At 41.7% G+C, this 21575-nt stretch overlaps 2 protein-coding genes across 3 annotated transcripts; one reads left to right on the top strand and one right to left on the bottom strand.

Moving 5' to 3' along the window:
• Positions 1 to 995: 995 nt before the first annotated feature.
• On the bottom strand, positions 996 to 4778 carry pou3f3b (POU class 3 homeobox 3b). 2 transcript variants are annotated; one of them, XM_039668549.2, is made up of 2 exons: positions 2357 to 4778; positions 996 to 2033 (listed from the first exon to the last, which is right to left on the bottom strand). In XM_039668549.2, the coding sequence occupies exons 1-2, from the start codon at positions 3563 to 3565 to the stop codon at positions 1920 to 1922; spliced, it is 1323 nt and encodes a 440-aa protein (XP_039524483.1). In that variant the 5' UTR covers positions 3566 to 4778; the 3' UTR covers positions 996 to 1919. The 2 variants fall into 2 exon arrangements, with proteins under 2 accessions (XP_039524483.1, XP_039524482.1); XM_039668548.2 differs by having other exon boundaries at positions 2348 to 4775.
• Positions 4779 to 5576: 798 nt separating this feature from the next.
• On the top strand, positions 5577 to 19687 carry LOC148977647 (uncharacterized). Its single transcript, XM_089133894.1, has 3 exons — positions 5577 to 6265; positions 11919 to 12024; positions 17138 to 19687. The coding sequence occupies exons 1-3, from the start codon at positions 6253 to 6255 to the stop codon at positions 17463 to 17465; spliced, it is 447 nt and encodes a 148-aa protein (XP_088990020.1). The 5' UTR covers positions 5577 to 6252; the 3' UTR covers positions 17466 to 19687.
• The last annotated feature ends 1888 nt before the right edge of the window (positions 19688 to 21575 follow it).

Genomic DNA, 21575 nt, shown 5'->3' with positions numbered 1-21575 from the left:
GGAATAATAATAATAAAAATAGAAAATAATAGCCCAATAAAATTACATATAGGCCAGGTCATCACACATTGCACGTGCAAACGCGAAATTGATTATGAATGAAATTGCTGAGAACTTTATAAAATAAATGTTATACAATTCAGCTATCCTAAACACATCGACTGATCGAATGCTAAAAATAGGCCCACGATAAACAGATATGCATAGCTGTGCCAGTCTGTTAACACGTGTTTTAGTTTAGGATTAACGGGGACAGTGTAATATTTGATTTTTTTTTTTTTTTTACAATATAAAGGCCTATCTCTTGATAGATAGATAGATAGATAGATAGATAGATAGATAGATAGATAGATAGATAGATGCGAAAATCAGACCATTAAACACTAACGTTACATAAAAATATGTCTAGAAAAACACTATGATCTGGTTGATAAGCAGGTACACACACACACACACACAAAAAAACGCGTGACATGTAAACACTCCACCTCCAAAAGCGGTCAACTTTTCTGGGCTTTCTCTCGTGAGATTTACTGAACGTTGCTATCTCTATTACTTGCCACAGAGACATATTTCGTCCTGCTAACAAAATGGTTGCAGCCTACATTGAAGTATTACTCACAGCGGTAATATTTTGTTTGTCAAAGAGGAGTTTGTTACATAGAAATGCTAAAAGTTGATGCGCAATTCTTCCCATAGAGGCCTAAACTATTCCTACGTTACACTGGCCTGTTTTTTTCCTCCTTCTTTTTTAAATGCACTGTGTAAAACAGGCCCATATAGCCGGTTGTATTTTAAGCAAACATCTCAAACATCTCTATTTTTTTGCAATACAAATAAAAGGGTTTTGTTTTGTTATTTCTAGTCTGCAGGTCAGAACATAAGGCCATTAATATTCAGCAGTCATCATTTTAAAAAGCATTTGGCTAAATACTGCTCTGAAAGCATCCTTAAAAAAATACAAACAGCTACGATTTTAGGCACAACACACAATCTTGTTTCATTCTAACAAATTTATTGTTCTCGATCATCTCTTACGGAATCACTACTGAAATTAAATTACAATCAAATCATCACATCAAAATATACCCTTATTTCCTACTGTCAAAGTCAGCTCGTGTAGATTTGTGCTCTTTTAAAAATGAGAATACAAAATTAAACAAAACAAATAAGGTCAACAACGAAAACAGGGGGGAAAACATTTTACACAAGTCTGGGGGAAATAAATAACTGTTTGGAATAGTTCGTATGTATCCCGAATAAAATATTAAAACAAAGCATTTTAATGAAAAATATTAAGTAAATAATTCCGATCAGCATCTGATCTAATGAATCTATATTGCCGGATTTACATAGTCTTGTTTATTAAAACCTACCAAAGAATACTGCTTGGAAATGGCAGCACATGAAAACATCCACAGCACCAGCTCTGGCCCACTTGGCAACGGATGTTCGCAAAGAAGATTTTCAAAGAGGTGCAGCTGCGGAATAATCAGTCTTTTCAAAAGTCATCTTTGATTTCATTTTGTCCTCAAAAATCCACGTAAGATTCAGTTCTTTACATTAAAAAAAAAAAGATATTTCAAAAAGACGTTTATCTTGGAGATCAGAAACTGAGGGCAGTCTTTTGTTGTTTTTGTAAGGATTGGAAGGCCAGGAAAAAAATCCATTCCATATTTTTGGATAATAACAAAACCATGCAGTCTTCTCTGCCAAGTTGGATGGAAGCTTCGTGGATGCCACTGTTCTTCGCATTGTTTCAGTTGAATTTCATCCCTTTGTTTGAGGTTTAATGTCCCATAACAACATACACAATTGCCTGCGTCTTTTGCCTCTCAAACAAGACATTGGTGTAACAGGGAAGGGGGGGCACAGATTTTTGATGTTCATTTCTAATCTTTCATATTTTTCAGTTGAAGTTAATGCGCCAAAATTACCTGGTGGAAAGAACTTGTAGTTGTCACCCTCTGGTCGCCCGGTTCGCTCGGCCCAGTTAAACTTGCATCTTTTAAGTAATCTACTAAAAAATGTCCCTGAAAGAAAGAGCAGACAAAACCTTTTAGGTAAAGACATTTAAGGGCCTGGAAGAAGATTAGCGGGCGGTTTAGGGTTTGGGAAGGAAGAGGGGTGATTTTTTTGTTTTCTTGTGAAAAAAATATATAACACATCTGCAGTCTCAATATTCCCTCACAATCACAGTATCAAAATGCTTTGCTATCTTCATGATAGTCTGTGTTTTATCAGATTAGTCATTTATATAAAATATTTTTAAGTCTTGTATGCTGTTCTATGTCTCACTGAACATTCGTTTGCAGTCCATGGAGGGGGGCGGTGTATCTGCACTCACATTGCCGACCTGAGAATATACATCCTCCGGCGTCTGCGGCACTCCTGGGGGCGTCATCCTTTTCTCCTTCTGTCTCCGATTGCAAAACCAAACTCTCACCACCTCTTTCTCCAGCTGAAGGTTGTCCGCTAGACTGGTTATCTCTTGGGCCGAAGGCTTGGGGCATTTCAAGAAGTGGCTCTCCAACGCACCTTTGACGCTCACTTCGATGGAGGTGCGCTTCTTGCGCTTCCTGCCCTGAGCCGCTATCTTGTCGATGCTGGTGGGACTGCCCGTGGATGAGTCTGCTTCCTCGAGCCATTTGTTAAGCAACGGCTTCAGCTTGCACATGTTCTTAAAGCTGAGCTGGAGAGCTTCGAAGCGACAGATTGTGGTTTGCGAGAAGACGTTCCCGTACAGAGTGCCCAACGCCAAGCCCACGTCCGCTTGCGTGAAGCCCAGTTTGATCCGGCGTTGTTTGAACTGCTTGGCAAAGTGCTCTAAGTCGTCCGACGTCGGCGTGTCCTCGTCGGAGTGCGGGTCGTGGCTGTTCACTCCATGGTGTGCTTGCTGGTGATGTTGATGCTGGTGGTGATGGTGGTGGTGGTGGCTGTTGTGATCGAGCTCCGGGGTGTCGCCACGCACCAGACCCGGGTGTACGAGGCTTTGGCTGCCCGGCGGACTGAGCATGCCGTTTACCGTGAAGCCACCAGGCTGCGAGTATATGAGGGACTGCTGCTGCTGCTGGCTCCCGGTTAGAGACGGGATGTGGGCAGCGGTTGTGCTACCCCAGGCACCCGCGTGAGTCTGGTGGGGACCTAAATGTGGGGGCCTGTGATGCAGCGCAGTCCCAGAGTGCAAATCGTCTCTCCCCGAGTTATTTTTCACGTCCTGCTGCTGTTGCGGGCTGCCTGTCATTCCAACGGGACTAGACGACCATGGCGATCCGGCTTCAGCTGCGGCAACTGCGGCAGCCGCAGCCGCCGCTGCCGCGTGAGGCAAGGACGTCACCCACTGGTGAGCGTGGCTTAGCATATGTCCCCCGTTGCTCGCTGCCATTGCGCCCTGCATAAAATCACTTTGTACCATTTTCACCGTTGGGTCTCCTCTGTACCCACCGGACACTGAGGTTACCGCAGCACTGCCCTGCTGCATCCCACCCCCGGAGTCCGAGTGCACGATCGAGCCGGACGATAATATACTGCTGGATAGATAAGGGTTGGATGCCGCTGTGGCCATTCCGCTAACCTTATGAATATGTTTGCCGATCACCCCTCCCTTTTTGCAGAAACTTTTTTAATGCAGGCAAATTATGTCTCATGAATTATTCAAACTTTAAAAGTCTGGCTTGTGTTTTGGCAAACACCATCAACAAAAAGCGAAGAGAAAGACGAAATCCGTCTCTTGGATATTTTGCGCATTCATATATTTGGAACATATGAATGATTAAAACGATACATTCCAGTTTAATGTCAGCGTTGAAAACCCCCTCGGAAGTCAAACAGTCCCTTCAGTCTGTAGTATTTTCTATTTAAAAACAAAGAAAAATTGTTTCAAAAACTTTGTCCCGCACAAAAAAAAAAAAAAAAAAAAAACCAACAACAACAAACTAACAAAAAAAAAAAAAGTTCTGGCGCTTGAAGAAGTTGTATTGTGCCCTTAAAAATATTAAGTCCAATCGTATGTTCCGTTGCCGAGTGGAAAAATATTAAACGTGGTTTTTCCTCAATTCTTTTGTTATTTAGCCGCAGCGATTTCACTTGCTCCGTTCCTTTATTTCTTTTCTTTTGCAGATTCTTTTATGGTGCTGTAAAGTCTGTCTCTTTGTTCTGTTTTGATGTGTTTAAACCTGCCAAACCGCTCCAGTTGAAGTACAATCCAGTATTACAGTGCAAAGCAGTGTTGCATGCCTTCTTTCTCATTCGCTTGTTCGCTCTCCTCTCTCTCCCTCTCTCTCTCTCTCTCCCTCTCTCTCTCTCTCTGTCTCTCTCTCTCTGACAGTTAGCTCCGTCCCTCCCTCAGAGCTCTAGGACACACGAGTGTTTACCCTGTGCTGCGTACATCGTCCACGTCTTTTCCCCAAATGCAAGGAAGTCGGGTGTACGGCTCTCGTTGATTGGATAGTACTGGCGAGATTGACAGGTCTAGAGAACTCGCTTCGGGCACTTAGACCCCCCTTCCGGCTATTCCAATTGGTTGCTTTTGAATTTAAATAAATAAATCCAGATAAATGACTGAAAACTCTAAAGAATGCAGGAATATATTAAGAAATCCTAATTTAAGTTTCCCATAATTTTTGGTGAATTATTTAGGGCAATTATTGACAAGACAGCATGACTGGGCTTTTTCTCAGGGCAATAAATAACTAAAGAATAAAAACAAAACAAACACAAAACCAGTTCTATATTAGCCGTAGGTTGAATTTAGTTAAGCGTGATGAACAAATTTAACACAATTGATCTTTTATTTATTTATTTATTATTATTATTTTTTTTTTTAATTTAGAAAATATAGTCCTATTTTGAAATGCACTGAAAACACATTGGCTGCACGTAATCTTCAACCTCTGTTTGCTATCTCAATTGACAAAATGAGTCCTAAAATATAATTTCTCTTCCTGCTTGTCCGTTACAATTTTTGAACTCAACCAAGCAAGATAAAATAAATATTTAGACATAATAACCCACTTGCATCACATTGACTACATTTTTTCCTGAGACCTCGGCCTCTCAAGAGTTAACGAGATGACTATGCGATGCTTCCAAGCGGAAACAGAGAGTGCAATGCAGCTAAACACAAGAAAGGCATGGGGAGAAAGTGGCAACCAAAACGAATGCAAACTGAGCAATCCTTTGGGGGAATCTGCAAGAAATGTCTTCTGATTTAACTACCAAGATCAACCAGCGATAGGCCAAATACAACGTTCCTTTTCAAATCTCGCGCTGAATCGTTTAGACATAGGCTAGACTACCATCAGACCCCTACAACATATGGATTCATCCAGAGGTAGACTATAAATACAACTGCAAGCCCAAAGAAAATTTAGAGTGATTGGCGTATATGGTCAAGCCCCCCATACATTGCCTATACCTCCTCGGATCTGGAGACTGGATCTCCTTGTTTATGAACAACAGCGAGAATAATACGTATCAGGTGCATGAAAAGTCACATGCAAACACATGTTTACCAATGCACTATCTTAGGCTATAACTATTGTGACAGAAAAGCTCATCTTATTTATTTCAGTAACCTATTGTTGATTTGGGTAGAATAACACTGAATCAGGTTTCGTCGAAAACCCAAGAGAGGACTAGGCTACGCACTCCCCTTCCCAGAAGATTTCATTTGGATCAGACTCAAAAACCGAGAACCTCGTGGATTTGTTTACATTGAATGGCAAAGTAGGGCCACCGCCACGGGGCTGTCTATTCATTAATTTCCAACAGATTTTGGTCTAAATTACTGTTATGCATTTCATACTGCTCGTCTTCAAAGGACGTCTCGTGCGGCCATAAGAAACGTGATAGCCAGTCTAAGAAAAGAGATTCAGTCAAAGCAATTTCAAATGTTCAAGCCTTCAACTTTTTTTTTTTTTGAAGTTTAATGTTTTTATCTGAGAAGTAGGCTGTTTATTATTTATTTGTTTATGTAACAAGGTCCCCATGTTCCCTGCTGGGGAGATCATTTGTTTTCCGTGCAAGTAGAGAGGGAAAAATCCCCAAGTATAACAAGAGACGAACAGTTAGTGCTGATTTTCATTTGCATAAATTTTCATATATTTTAGTGAAAATAATAGCGGTGCAGAGGAGAGCTCCGCTCAGTTGAGTCAGAGGGAAGAAAATCTTAGGAAGGACCAAACACGGAGGGAGAGAGTCGGTCAGTGATGGACGAACAATGCAGTATTTGAGACATTTTTTCCAGTTATCATGGAATCTAACGGTAAGTGAAAATAAATCAGTATTCGGCGAGATTATAAAACTGTAGCCTATTACAAGGCATAACCTAATAACTAATTCCTAATATATATATATATATATATGTATATATAGCCTATATATATATATATATATATATATATATATATATATATATATATATATATATATATAGCCTATGTGTGTGTGTGTGTGTGGTTGCGAAGTCGTGTAAAAATCAATAAGACTGTTTAGCTTTATAAATAGCAAGCAGACGGTTAAGCTGCTGTTTTGTAGTGAATGTCCAGTGGAGAATGTGCAATCAATCAAATTCAAACAGGAGACCCTCGGTGGAATTCTCGGTGGAGTCGGGTACAAGTGGATATCAGGTCGTTTACATAAATCGATCTTTTACTTCTGTGCCAAAGTTTGATGAAACTTGGTCAGCAGCACTGACTTGTTATGGAGCGCGCGATGCATAACGCGAGACGGTGTGTGAATGACTGCAAAGCAAAGGATTTTAGTTGTTACCGAACACACGACACGAGTGGCAACCGAGCAGACATAGCCGCTAATGACCAATGGCAATGGAAATATGCGAAAATAAATGATCGGCGCAAGGTGTGATTGTTGTCTAAATTAAACGAGACTGACTCAGCTTAAATCATAAACATTTGATGTGACTAAAATGCAAAAAACTAAATTTAGATTCTGATTAAATTGTAAAATATTTAAGATTAATATATTAAAATATGTAACAAAACGAAAACCTTTCCCCGCGATATTTCTTGGGTTAACTTTGCGTGCCCTCCCGGTCGAAGATGCCATCTCTCTTTCTCGCAGCCCCACTAAGACCGTTTGTTTCATTCATGGGCAAAGCATTTCTGAAGCCTTCCTCTCGGTTGCTATGGTGAGTGGAATAAAAGAGGGAACACTGGTCGCATTAAGCTATATGTTTGTGCACTGGAGTCGAGATGAAAGAGCCACAGTCAAGCCAAGAACATCGACCATTGCGCCAAACGCACATCTCAAATTCGTACATGTCTATAGGAACACAAGCGTCTACAAAAGATGTATACATAACATAACTGGAATCAGCACACGCATAAAGATTAGATCCCACACTTACATGCTTGACAGTGACGTATGGGGGAGTGTTTTGTCACCAGCAGGTGTCGCGCTTAGTCAGTATGGTAAAAGGGCTAATGGTGAGTAATTGGGCTAATTGTCCTTGATTATTGATTTATTCTTATTTTTTTTATTTTTTTTTAGGAGAAGCATAGGGTAGCTACTGATATCGTAAACTGATAGCCTACCTGTTGAAATCATAACGCGAAAAAGTCATTTAATTTATTCATAAGACATTAATTCAAATTATTATTTTTGCTGAAATAAACAATGTAGACGCTGCTATTAACGATGCTTAAAAAGATTCAGTGTAGGCTAGTTTTCAAACGGATTTTTACCCTACTTTGTAAGCCCTCCTAATTCTGACTTATAACGTAGACGTAAGTTGCAGCTTTATTTAGTTTAGGCTACTAAAAATGTTTCGTTAAAGGAAATCTATATATAAAACGTAAAACGTTAAACAGACAATTTATAATTATATTTGGTAGTTCATGTTGTTGTGTAATAATGCTGATGTAACGACGGTAATATATTTAAATATTCAAAAAACTTATCATTATGACTTCACACGTTATCATTAAGGAAATTTGTATTAAAAAATAATTATCTAACTGAAACATCATTATAAAAAAGTGCGCGCATGTTTGATCACCCAGTTAAATATTTAAATCATTTTGGGATTTTAACATTAGCTACGAACAAATAAAATAAAACACAGAATACAATATAATTTAACTCAATACAATTAATGAGAAATGTGCATATTCAAATATAAATTATTTCAAAGAAAAATGATTTATTATGATGAAATTAAATACATGCTCATTTTGAAGAAAAACAATATAATAGCCTATATTGAATATATGTAACAGACACATACTGCTGAATTATCATTAATTAGAGAAACAAACCTTCAAAGCGTTAAGCTCATGTCTGACAGCGTGAAATTGTAGGCCAGAGCTCTGGCTTCTTCCCAAAAGAAAAGGAGGAAAAAAAGCGATGTGCTTTATTTTCTCTTCATTCTGGAAGATAAAATGTCAGAACTAAATGGTACATGTGTTTTATGTTGTTACTAAAATGAGAAATAAAAATTTATGAACTAATTATAGACTAATTATTATTTTACAATTATTTATTTATTTTACCTTATCTTAAAACGTCTTTTTTAAATTTTATTTAATTCTTTTAACTGCTATCATGATCTCTTTATTTATTGAAAGGCAAAGAAGGGATTGAGCATGTGTCACTATAGCTATGATCCTCCAATGCAGACAGTTTTGGGCTTTCATTTGCCAAATTTTAATGTACAGTTTGAAATGCGAAATAATTTGAAAACAATCTACAGTTATTGTGAAGAATTATAATAATCGAAATAACAACAAAACACAGTAGCCTATTGCATTTTTGTATTTTTTTCTTTCCACCAAAAAATTGGAATAAAACTATATTTGCTAAGATCAATCTATAATCTTTAGTGATAGTCGGTCAGAGAGGAAGAGAGGCTAATCGACTGGCCGATGTTTTTTCATAATTTGTGACTAGGAATGACATAATTTTATATCCTTGTTCTATACATGGAAGCCCATAGAGTGCGTCACGTCGTTCCGCCTTGTTTATTCCACTGCTCCCCTGTGCATCATTTCCCTGCACCGGCCCAGGAGGCGCGCAGCTCATGACCGAAATGGCGAAAAAAATGTTTCAGAGCTCTGTGTCTTACACGAAGATTATCCGAGTTTCATTATTCGTAAACATTCCAGCCAGCCCTTTAGTGACTGTGCTCTCTCCCATTGGAAATCAATGCAAATGTCATAATGTGCTTTAAATGGTATGTGGAAGCTACATTATACCTACATGTAATAAACACACACGTAAATAAAGTAAAATCCTTAAAATACAAACTCAAAATAATCACTCATATAGCCTACATAAATCACCTCAGATATGTTATCTCCAAATCAGTCAGGACCCCAGCCTCAAATTTCATCCATCTCAAGATATGTGTGATGTGACACGCAGCTGTCTGTTTCATGATGCTAGTTTTTGCTCTATGTGTCTGTGTGTGTAATTGTCAGTTCCCTCTTCGACTAACAATATCTCTTAGACATCCTACAGACACTGCACTGATTCCTGCTGCAGGTCACAGCAATAATCTAACTCCTACTGTCCCATTACGGGTCAGGGGCATTTTCATGCAACACTTGATTATATATATATATATATATATATATATATATATATATATATATATATATATATATATATACATGCTAGGATTATCTGATATTCCATCGTAATTATACATCACCATATTAATCAGATGGAAAAGTTGCTCGAGCTCTGTGACGTGCCCTCTACCATTTAAAATGTATCCATTGTGTGCGGACTGAAGTGGTGCCCTGCGTGTTTTTGTTTGTCAAACAGCACCGTTCCCCGAGGAGTGCGGTTTGTGGTACCTCCCTGCTCGGGATTACATTAATCAAAGCATTTATTTCCCCAGAGATGCGCAACACAAATCACCCAAAATCCCAATCAAATTGAATAACAGAGGAACCACGCATTGGAAGTGACCTCTCTTCTTTTTTTTTTCCTGTTGCTGGTTTTGTGTGAAAACAGGTCTCCTGATATTTCAGCTTCAATCACAAAAGCAAAAGTGTCTGTCTTTGCGATACAGAAGAGTTTCGATAGTTCAGGGTGTTATGCTGGCTGTGAGAAGAACCATAGCACATGGAGATCTTATTTCAGAGTATATCTACGGATTTAAGGATTTGCTGTTGGTTGCAGAGTCTTTTAGGTTAAACAAACCCACTGCTTGAGAACCGTCTCACCCCTTAGTATTAAAAAAGAATATAATATGCAGATGAAATGATGTTTTTTCATACCCAAGTTATGCAAAATGACTGAGCGCAAAACTGTCAACACAATAAATCCACGGCAAAGCCGTGCGGCTCAATAAATACTGCTCGCTATACAAGGCCTATTACAGGTATTGCAAATAAAATAATACAGCTGTGATTTTCCTCATACGTTGTTTTAATGTAACTGTGCGTTTGAGATTCATGGTGAAAATGGGAAGAAAATGTGAGGCTGTTTATGGCAGTGCAGCACGTCGAAACACAAATTCAGCTCTGCTGCTTTCAGCCCGATCAGGGATAAATGATGGATCCTGTCCTGGAGAGGGTTACCAGACGGGAACGGTAACTCTGCTGAAGAGGTGATGGAAACAGTAGCACTTTGCTGTAGATTCTTTGGTTTTTGAAGTATAAAAGCCAAAGTAGCGCTGTAGTTTTAAAAGGTGGTATAAAAAGCTCTCTATTTTGAGCTGTAAAATTGAGAGAAGTTTGTGGCTCAAGTGGATGTATGACTGACAAAATGACAGTGTGAACGTGAAAGCAACTACATAAAAATCTTCAGTTTGTATATGTGTGGGCACACTTGGTTGTCAGAAAATCATTTGTGTGTGTCATCTTAATTACGTTCCCACCCACAGCAGGAAAAATGGCTTTACATACATCTGCATCCGTGTTTTTTTTTTGCATCCCATATGTTCTCTCGAACCTCTGGGCCTTTCCTCACTCTCTGTCTCAACCATTTCTACCTCTCTTTGTCTCCTCCTCTAATTCTCTCCCTCTTGGTCCACTCACGCATACAGCCCGCAGGGTCAAAAAAGCAACGTTCACCAGCCTGCTAGAAGTGGCCTGACCTTCTGCCAAACTGCCTACCACACATTACTCATTACGCAGGCCGGGCACACGGACAGCCCCACAGCTAAAATGCTGCCCTTAACTCAGGCAACATGCAATGTATCATTCTAAACTCCTCCAGTTTGCTCTCACTCACTTTTATTAGAATGTGCTTGCTAAGGGTGCACTGCACTGCTTAGAGGCTGAATAATGGCTAAGCTAAGGAAACATATGTGTCTCATGTGTAAGGTGGAAATGTCAATGAGTCTAATTTCTGGTATGCACGATAATGCCTATACAGTGCACTCGCAGTGGATGATAGAGCTGGATTTTTCTATCTAAACCTCATGTTATGCATGCAAACTAGCCTGCTACGCTGCAGACATTCTGAAGTCCAATCATTTATAATGGTGGACATATAGCCATGTAGGAGGATATAGTAAACCACATGTGCTAACAATTACGAATTGTCATTTTAGTGTTTGCATACAAAAAAGTGAGTCGTAAGGTGTCAAATCTATCTATCTATCTATCTATCTATCTATCTATCTATCTATCTATCTATCTATCTATCTATCTATCTATCTATCTATCTATCTATCTATCTATCTATCTATCTATCTATCTATTGGCTAGACTACACACGAAAGTACATTACACTCTCAATTCAAGGATCAGTCACTGCCCTCAATAAATAGGTGAAAAGGATGTGATAAGAAATCAACTCAAACTTTAGTAGCGAAGATGGTGAACATCTGGACACCTGGACAAAAAGAGACGCCTGGAGACAAAATGTGTATTACGTGCCATAGAAAGAATGTTCAAGATGCAGTTCTAACGGATTCTAATGTTATGTTATTTCTCTTGTAGAAGAGGAGCTTCGACTCTCCAACCTTCCCTCCCTTCTCGGGAATGGGGCCTTTTTCCACGTTGGACCCAGACTCAATCTGCTGCAGAGGGATAGAGTGGCCACGCTGTGAGCACGCACACACACACACACACACACACACTCAGATCTCATTGCTTCCGTTTTCAGCATACACTGCTGCTGGAGCTGTTAGCCTGCCGGCTATTTTTCTTTGAGAGACTATAAAAATATGCAAATGCTGTTGTTAAAGAGAACAGTCAAGTTTTTTTTCCCCCCTGCTTGCGCCCTTGTGAGTCTGCAGAGCGAAAGGCGGAAGGATTTCACTTTTGTCCATCACTTTGTTTATAGAAAGGCAGAAAGAATGAAAGGAGTGCGACAGCGATAGACTCACCATAAACATGTTTGAAATGACCACATGGATAGGCAGAAAAAATATATTTTAAAAAAATCCTGCTTTACTCATGCCCGTTTTATGTAGCTGCAGAGAGAGAGAGGGTGGATTTAAAATGCTCTCCTTCATTCTCTCAACCTCTCATCATGGCGGACAGGCCTTAAACGCAGAGCATCAACCCCTTTAAGAGTGCATAAAAAGTACAGGGCGAATTTGTAAACCCCTCACGGTGCAGCAAACACTTTTTGAAGTGATTATGAAGACAGTTCAGATCAAAGGCTTTGACAACTCTGAGTGCCCGCCAAGACTGAGCCCCTGTAATCGCACAGAGCCCTCCGTACAACACAGCTCACACCCCTCAAGCACCCGGCAGAACGCAACGCCACACTCACGCATAAACAGATTATCAGGGGACAGAAAACGGCTGGAAAGTAAATATAGGATTAGAGTTTTCAGACTTAACCGCACCGATATAACCGAGGAGATTAGTGAAAAAATGTACAGGTAGATATTAATTATCGAATTAAAAACTCCTCGCAATGTATTTGAAAAAGCGAATAGCCATGTAATATAATTATATTTAATATTTTCAATTGTATTCAACATGTCAAATGTATTAAATTAACTGCCATGATCTTCTAAATCCTTTACAAAGAAACCATAAGAAGCTGGGGGAAAAGAAAGGAGGCGAAGGAGAGCGAGCAGAAAGTGCTTTGTTAAAGTCAACAAAGTCTTATATTTTTATATAATTATGTGCTCTGCTGTGCGTAACCGCTAGACAGCATTGTAACAAATGTCCATCATTGGCTCCATTAGCCCTGAAGACAGACGGCCATTTACATTTAGCTCAGTGTTTTGCTAACACTATAAGAAAACACAATAGCTCAGAACGAAACCACAACAGCATTATTAGTCATTTTATTATGTAAGTATCCAAGTTATACCATAGAATTTAAAATATACATTTCCTCATGCACACACTGTTAGCATGTCAACATGTGTAAATATGTCAACAGGCTGCCATCTTGAACCTGTTCTCCACCCATTCCTACCCTATCTCACGACCAATTCGTACGAATTCGTACGAGTGATTAAAAAGTGTCTAATTCGTACTAATTCGTACGACCTCACTCGTACGAATTCATACGATTTGTCCAAACCCACGTGACGGTTATGTTTAGGGGCGGGGTCAGGGGTAGGTCATTCGTACGAATTCATACGAATTGGCCAATTCGTAAAATATGTACGATTTAGCTAAATCGTACTAATTTGTACGAGTGAGGTCGTATGAATTGTTACGAATTAGCCACCTCGTAAAATTCGTACGAATTCCCGTGAGATCGGGTTGCCCATTCCTATCATGTTGGGTGGTCATTCAACTTGAAAAAGATTTGCTTTTGTCAGTGTATTTACTGTTTTGTGGTACCGCACTGATGCTGATGTGAAACAATAAAGTGTGTGTGAGCACAAGACCCATCTCTGCCTCCTGTTTACGGTGCCACTCAGCGCCTCTCTCAGACTAACCGCTTGGTACAGTCTTCTCTGGATCACTTCCAGAACCCTTGGGTTCCGAGTGGCCCAGTCTCTGAAGAGCAGCCAACAAATGGGCCTTTCAGTGTGGACAGCAGATGGGGCGGGCCAGCCAGCCACTCGGAGGAACTTCTTGTGTCGCCAGATACAGAGAATGAATCCGCTTTTATCTGCCAGCCCAGTGGACTACAATGAGCCTTCCTGTGCACTTAACCATGAGACAGCACACACACACACTGATAATGATGCCAGACAGGTACTGAACATTGCCATTCCCTAACCATGGAAGCAAAAATCCAAAACTCTGGGTTTGGCTACAAACACAAAGTCTATTTCTTCAATCATTCTCTGGGTGGAATCGACAAAATTCTGATAGGCTACAAGATAATTAAGCTAAAATCTGAAGAATGATCAAAATCAACATTATTTAAGCATTATGATCAAAGACTGTGACTGTGGCAAGCTATACATGTTTTTGAAGACTGTTTTTAATCAAAATTACATGCTAACATTTCTTAATTCCTTTCATATCTCGCATTGGGGAGTTAAAAATCTAAGCATATTGACCCTTCCACTTCTTAATATTTTGTCGTCCGTTTATGCCTAATTGTTCCAGACAAGCTTTCCAGTGTATTTTTTCAACAGTAGCAGAAACTCCCACCGACTAGTCTCTCAAAGATAATCATCTGAGATCACTGTGCTTGACTGCTCCATACCGCCTCACGCTAAGTGTGTGTGTGGTGTGCGTTTGTTCTTTTGACAGCTTGGTCACAGAGAACTGCAGGCCCTATCGATTGTCTAATCATTAGGAGTGACCAGCTGAGTGGCAACATAGCCGCAAACACTGTTAACTCCAACGTGAAACATCTGACCCCTCTAACGAACAGCCATCGAGTGACCAGACCTTCTCATTGACCCATAATAGTCACCGCAGGCCAGCAGCGTTACGATAACTACACCCAGCTGTGAGCCGTTTCATCGACTGCTATGGATCCGCCGGGCTTGAGCAATTGCGGAAAGGGTCTGAGATGGATTTTTTTATGAGGAAATGTAACTCATATCTGATGGTTTAGCAGATGTCCGTATGCAGAACAGTTGGCAGGTGTGTCTGCCAGTACAATCTCACTGATGATACAGTTTACACTAGTCCGACACCCACTGCTGAAAGTCTGCGAGTGACACTGCTCACCTCCTGTTGCGCTATTAGAAAGCACGGCTTCCAGTTCAGAGCCTCGCACCACCCCAGTATGTGTGTGTGTGAGAAAGAGACAGTGAGAAAGGAGAGGGAGGCAGGGAGAGGGTAGGAGGAGGAGGAGGAGGAAAAGGCCACTGATCAGTGAGTGAATGAAGCGTTTCTCTGGTGAGTCTCTCAGAGGGGAAGCACCCTGCAGAGGACAGTGTGGAAATGAACTCGATGAGGCGGTGAGTGTTTGACCCCATGTCTGTCCTCACACCACCCTCACCACTCTCATGGCTGACTGACACGGCTACATCCTGCCTGCAACGAGTCACTTCCCGTCTGTCATTACCTCGCCTTCAACAATAGTACGTCTGACTACAGACGGCGACGAATTCTGCGTTTGAAGTGTCATATTACGATATCGCCAGTTTTGTTTTCTTTCCTTCAGGTTTCATCCTCAGTTTTCTAAAGAATATGGGTCTGTTACATTCTAACGAACACCATATGAGTCTAGCACCGTGAGAAATATTTGAAAGCCGGCTGCTCGAGAGTTGAGCTCCAGGGAAAGGATCCTTGTGGGGCAGCTGAAGGAATGGGGGGATGGAGGGGAGAGAGCGGAAGCAGATTGCTGGAGAAGGCGGTGGCTTTGAAGGTTGTAGGTAGCAGGTTTTCCCCTGCACCACTGCTTGAGACTCGAGCACAGGCCCCCACCGGCACAGGTGGTACTGCTCATTTCAATTTAGCTCAAATCTACACTTGAAATAGTGCGGCTGTCATAAGCAATCTGCAGCCCAGGACGAGGACAGCCTTGGTCGAGGAGTGGTGGGGGGAAGAAAGGGGTGTCAGAGCAGACTACGTTGAGTTCTGAAGAAGAGGCTTCTGCCATATGCCCTCTCAACAACCTCTTCCCCCTCCTTCGCTGTTCTTTTACTCTCCCTAGCACATGTTCACCGCAGGTCCACTCATCCGGATCATCACAAAGGGAGGTCAAAGCAGTCAACAAGTTATTTACTGCAGGGGAGCCGCTATGCCTCACACATCCCATCTGCTTTCAAAGATGAGTCCGAATCCCCCCATTATGTAACACAAGATCAGTTTTTTTTTTCTTATGACAAAGGTCTGATGTACATGCATAGCCTCTCTGTGCTTAGCCTTCTTGTACCAAAAAAGAAGCTCATGGGCATCAGGGGAGCCACTGGTCGATGTCTGCTTCTATGCCACTTTTAACATTCATATTAGAACCAAGTGCTGAGTTTCACTCAACTTAACCACAGATGCTCAAGATGTGAAACACAGCAAGCACAACTTAAGCTGATCTGACAGTTATTCCGAGACACTGAACAGTTCTTGTGGGATCAGTTTTCTTTCCTAATTAGATTTTTTCCCCTATTCATTTAGATGTAGATGCTTGTATCCTATGCAACTTACATTGCATTCAAAATACATTCTAGCAGTTATGCATTCCTTGGGCATTGAACCCATGACCATGGCTGTTTGAGCGGTCTAATTTCTGGTTATTTAATTAAACAATGTTTTCAAACACGCCAGCTTTGCTTGTAACAAAATGTGAAACCCTACATGTAATATTGCTACCCTACTCAACCTACAGCCTTCTTCTTTGAAAGCTGAGAGAGTCTTCAAACATAGGAGATGAGGCAGTGTCTATAGACAGCACAGAGGATGGACAGATCAGAGCAAGCTTTGCAATCCTGGAAGTGTTTCCTCGTCAGAAAGCATGCGTTTTTAAGCAGTGTTGTTCTAGCCTGGGGCTACAGCCCACTGGATCATGTTGAGCTCTTTCAGGGGAGGAAGAGAAAACATGGCAGGCCTCGATGAATGCAAATGTACCTTGTGTATCTCGCTGGCATCTTGATGGGGCTTGGAAGCACAGTTGCCCCTTTAGGAGCGGTTGTCGGATGTGGGGACCTCTAAATAATATACAAGCCCGGACATGAAGTTTTACTTTTACTCTCGGTTGAGGGAAAATATAATCGAAGAGCTTTTAAAAGAACCTAGATGATGTTTTCCCTCACCTTTTAAATTAAAAATCTAATCATGCTAATTTATTCGTTCATTTATGAACTTAACCTGAACTTAGGTACACGTTTTCCTATTCAGAGGTTCCAAAAGAACCATTGGCATCTGCACAGTCAGCACTCGAGGAACCAGGCTGCATACCATGACTATGGAGGATTACAACCAAGTTGCTCGCTTTGGACTGTGTGCCTCGGCCATGAGCTGCCAACCTGGCCAGCTCTTTCACGGCACGGCAGAGGCTCTCCAGGAGGTGGTATTCTCTCTGGACAAACATGTGTCTCTGTTGCTGGTACCCTGCCCAATACCGCACAGACCGTGCCAGGGATCTTGTGCCTGTGCACTGATAGGGCCTCAATGAGGCTGCGGGAATGCTGGGAGATTGTCTATCTTTTATCCCCGGGCTTCAAATGAAGTTGAAATTGAGTTTTTAGCCGGTTTCTCTCTCTTGCTTGCATGACTCTCGAGCAATGGCTCCTTGCCTGCAGCATCAGCAGGGAGTCCTTTCAAAGACCCCAACACTGCAAATGCAAGAACACATGTATGCAAAAAGACACACACACACACACACACACACATTCTTTTTAGCTCGTTGAGAAACAGGAGTCTGCAGGCAGACGACACTCTACGAATAACTTTCATGCACATTTGGGAAAAGAGAAAGTTTACTCCCGAGTTCTCTGAGGGAGATTATGTGTGTGCGCACAAGTTAGTGTCTTTATGATTGAAGTGCTCAATAGCCTTCCACATATATGCTTCAACATTAGCGTATATTACAAACAAGACTTAATGGATCACCCATATTTGTCCTAATGAGTAAAGTTGGTCTGTAGTTTCACTCGTTAAACTTGTTCATCAAGAAGACCCAGATCATATGTGCATTCATGCTTCATGACAGTGCTGGAGCTGTAAAGGAGAGCAGGAAGAACTGGTGAAGAGCTGAATTGACAGGATTAATGGACGAGGAGCTGAGCAGTGCAATTACACCCTTCAGTGAGGGGCATTTTTCATTTTTGGGTCCTCCTCATCTCTGGCGTTCTCTCCTGTGGGAGAGAGGGTGCAGTCCTAGCGGTTTGTTTGTTTTAATTATTTTTCCATATGCAAATGTGGTTTTATTTAATTGCAGCGAAGCAAGCAACGAGCACGGAGAAGAAAGAGGGGAGGACAAACTCATTATTGATTCCTGAGCCATCTTTCTGGAAGCCATCGCCATTACATAGCGTAATCCATCTTTCCCATGCATTAACTTCAGTACAGGCATGGAGAGAAGTGTTAATGCCTCCTCAGAACATCAATCAGACTGGGAGGGAAGAGGGGGTTAGTAGAACCTCTGAACGAGTTTCTTGTTTTTTCTCCCTTTTTTTTTTTTTTGACAGGTACCACTCAGTAAAATATGTTTTTATTGCCTGGAAGCAAGGACCAAAGGTTGTTGTGAGGAGGGGGTTAAAATAAGTCGTGCAGGTTACCAGCAGACATCTGCCAAACCATCTCACTTATTCCTCAGTCCTGAAGTAATGTTTTCTGCAGGGTGTTTCCAATAAAGTCCTCTTGAGGAGATGAGTGTGATTGCGTGTGTGGGTTGTGTTTGCATGTGTCCTGTGTGTGATTGAAGCTCTTTTCAAGTGCACTATGCACCCTGCGCTACGCAGAGATGAGACATAAATATCGCTGAATGAAGAGAAGTACGTTATCAAACCCTGCCTTCACAATGGCGAGCTTAATTACCCATGGCTGTGTTTTGGGAGTGTGTGTGAGCGAGACGGTCAGGTTTTAAACTCAGAGGCCTATAGTGTGTCTTTGCACATTTCCTTGTTTATTGCTCACTGAAGTGGGCGGGGCTATAGCATTCCATTATATGAGTGACATCTTCCTTTTCAGTCTGTCAGGCCGAGCTTCCCTGTACAGAGACGGACGGATGTCATCTGTCATTCTGAGGCCTCCCTGATGGTTTATTGAAGGTGCTCAGTGATGTATGACGTGCTCGTTAATTTCAGGGACTATTAATGAATGGCTTGAGATAAAATGAAGGATAAAAGCGAGAGCCAGGAGTGAAAGAACTGTGGAGAGCAGGAAGCTCAGTTTCAGCATTTCTGAAAAAAACCCTCAAAGTCTTTCCTTTAATCCATCCTGACAAGGCGGCTGAGGCTCAATCCACCTCTCTCTCTCTCTCTCTCTCTTTCGATCCTTCCTCTTCTGGATCAGTAGGGTCCTACAGTGGTGGAGCAACAGCATGGGTTCTTAGATCAGTGTTCTGTTCTGAGAGACACACATACAGAAGGGATAATTACTATGCCACACTGAACAGTAAAAGCAGACCTAATCCTTTGAGTGTTGGAAGCCTGTCGACCACGGCTGCACAGGAGAGATTGTACGTAGTGTTTGCCATGACAATGTTTGTGTATGTTTTCGTTTGTGTGAAGTTCACCCCAAAATGTTATCATTTACTCAACCTCAAGTCATTCCAACAATGTAGTCATTTCTTTCTTTCCTGAATCACAAAAGATGATGTTAGGCACAATGTCCAAGTTGTTATTTTCCATAAAGGGCACATACTGTAGATGGTGAGCACCATGAAGGTAGCCCATATGAAGTTTGTACTGTCTTATAAATATAACAATATATATATATGCGATAGATTTGTACGAGGAACATATCTTAAGGCGATAATATAAAATATTCTGTAGAAACAAAAACTCATTGGGTTCACATATATTCAGTTTGTTAATGTGAAACACACAAAAAGAACAACGCTGTTTGTCATGTATGACATCAAACCTTGTGTGCTGTATCTAAAAGGAGCCAATCTGGAATTTCATACAAGCATGAAGGACATTATCAGTAAACAAGTGGTTTATTTTTTGCCTGTTTCTCACATGAAGCAATCATATATTATGAACCATTCAGAATACTTTTCTGGTGCTTTATTTTTTATATTTTAATCTTGGCTGTATAAATCACTGTCCACTTTCTTTATATGAAAACATCAGCCTTGTCAGAGCTACATAATACTGTTAGGTTGAACTATTCCTGTTTAGCAACTGCTTCTGGTTTATAATAACAGTCTCATCCCAAGAAGTCATATAACTGACGTCTTGGGATGTCTTTTGACCATACGTCAATATCCGCCTTTTTAGGGCCCCCTTAAACGTCGGTAGATGACGATCCCGGGCCGTCATACAACTGACGCTTTACCTTTAACGTCAGTTAGGTGACGGGTTAGGTTTAGGGTTAGGTTTAGGTCTGGGGTAGAGTTAGGATCCGATAAAGTCATCTACCGACGTTTAAGGGGGCCCTAAAAAGGCGGATATTGACGTATGGTCAAAAGACGTCCCAAGACGTCAGTTATATGACGTCTTGGGATGAGACTGCGCTGTTTATAAAGACAGATGACAGCGACTAGAAACCTTCCAAATGCAATGATTATGTTTAATTGCACTGGTAGTACTTGCACAGATACTGCAGGAATCTTGCAGCAGTGCTTGTTTGTGTTCCTCGCTGGCAAAGCTCTGGGAGAATTACATCAGTCAGAGAGGAGTGCCTACTGAGCACCAGGCTGGATGCAGAACGTGTTTCCCTGGAAGCCCAGACCGATTGGACATGCACAGAGGATGTAAATAGCCTGGCAGTGCTTGGGGCACATTCAGCATCGCCAAACAGGCCTTCTACTAACCAGGGAGACACCTGCGAGGGATGCCCCCACTGTGGGCTTCATTTAGGGAAAGTCTCCCCTGGCTACACCTGGATATCTCACTCAGGCCCAACTGTGGTGGAATACGGCTGCCAGTCATGCAGATGAAAGGTCCACCGTGACCATGCCAAAACTGGCTTTTACATGGTGGGTATGCTGTGCAAACAGCGCCAAGCGTGGGGTGATAATCTGCTACCACCCACCAGGTCTGATATATCACCTCTGGAAGTCCATAGCATTGCATTACGTACACAACTCTGCCCTCTGGAAGTCTATAGCATTGCAATACGTACACAATTCTGCCCGACAAAAACCAACACTCGCGGGTATAGGGGGGAATCAATCCTTTTGACTTCTGACTCTGATCTGATCCAGGAAAAGGGGGGCATACGAAGCATTCTGTTTGACATCTGGATGCCTGCCAGTGCTAATAAAACATCTGAAATCTCCAGAAAGCATTGCACGATCAGAAACAACTACCTATTATGCTCCGTCGTCAACTTTTAAAAAGGATGTTTTGATCGACAGCTACCCTAGTTTCACACTCGCAGCGGAGGTAAATTGTGTGATCTCTGCGACGACTGATGGACACTGAGCAGGGCTGAGAGACGGAGAGCACCACAGTGGCATGTGGAGGTCGAATCCAGCATATGCCAGCCAGTCAGCCTGTCCTCCCCACTGCCGAGTGATGAGAGCAGGGAGCGGAGAGCCGCCCTGCCCCTGACGAGCTGCCAGCTGGCTGGGGAAGAGAACACAGTGGACTGACACTCTACTAGGGGGTAACCTGCCAGGAGGAAGGGGAAGACAGCTGCGTGTATGACTGGTGTGTGGGTGTG

This window comes from Pimephales promelas, chromosome 8, assembly GCF_988280905.1.
Source record: "Pimephales promelas chromosome 8, fPimPro1.hap1.1, whole genome shotgun sequence".
NCBI lineage: Eukaryota > Metazoa > Chordata > Actinopteri > Cypriniformes > Leuciscidae > Pimephales > Pimephales promelas.
The sequence above is the reverse complement of the archived record's forward strand: the minus strand, read 5'-3'. Positions and strand labels throughout refer to the sequence as shown.

Coding starts and splice junctions, on each gene's coding strand:
- LOC148977647 (XM_089133894.1), top strand. Junction 12,025..17,137: donor AGGGATAGAGTGGCCACGCT/GTGAGCACGCAC, acceptor TCCTATTCAGAG/GTTCCAAAAGAACCATTGGC.
- pou3f3b (XM_039668548.2), bottom strand. CDS start 3,565: ATGGCCACAGCGGCATCCAACCCTTATCTATCCAGCAGTATATTATCG. Junction 2,034..2,347: donor TATATTCTCAGGTCGGCAAT/GTGAGTGCAGAT, acceptor TCTTTCTTTCAG/GGACATTTTTTAGTAGATTA.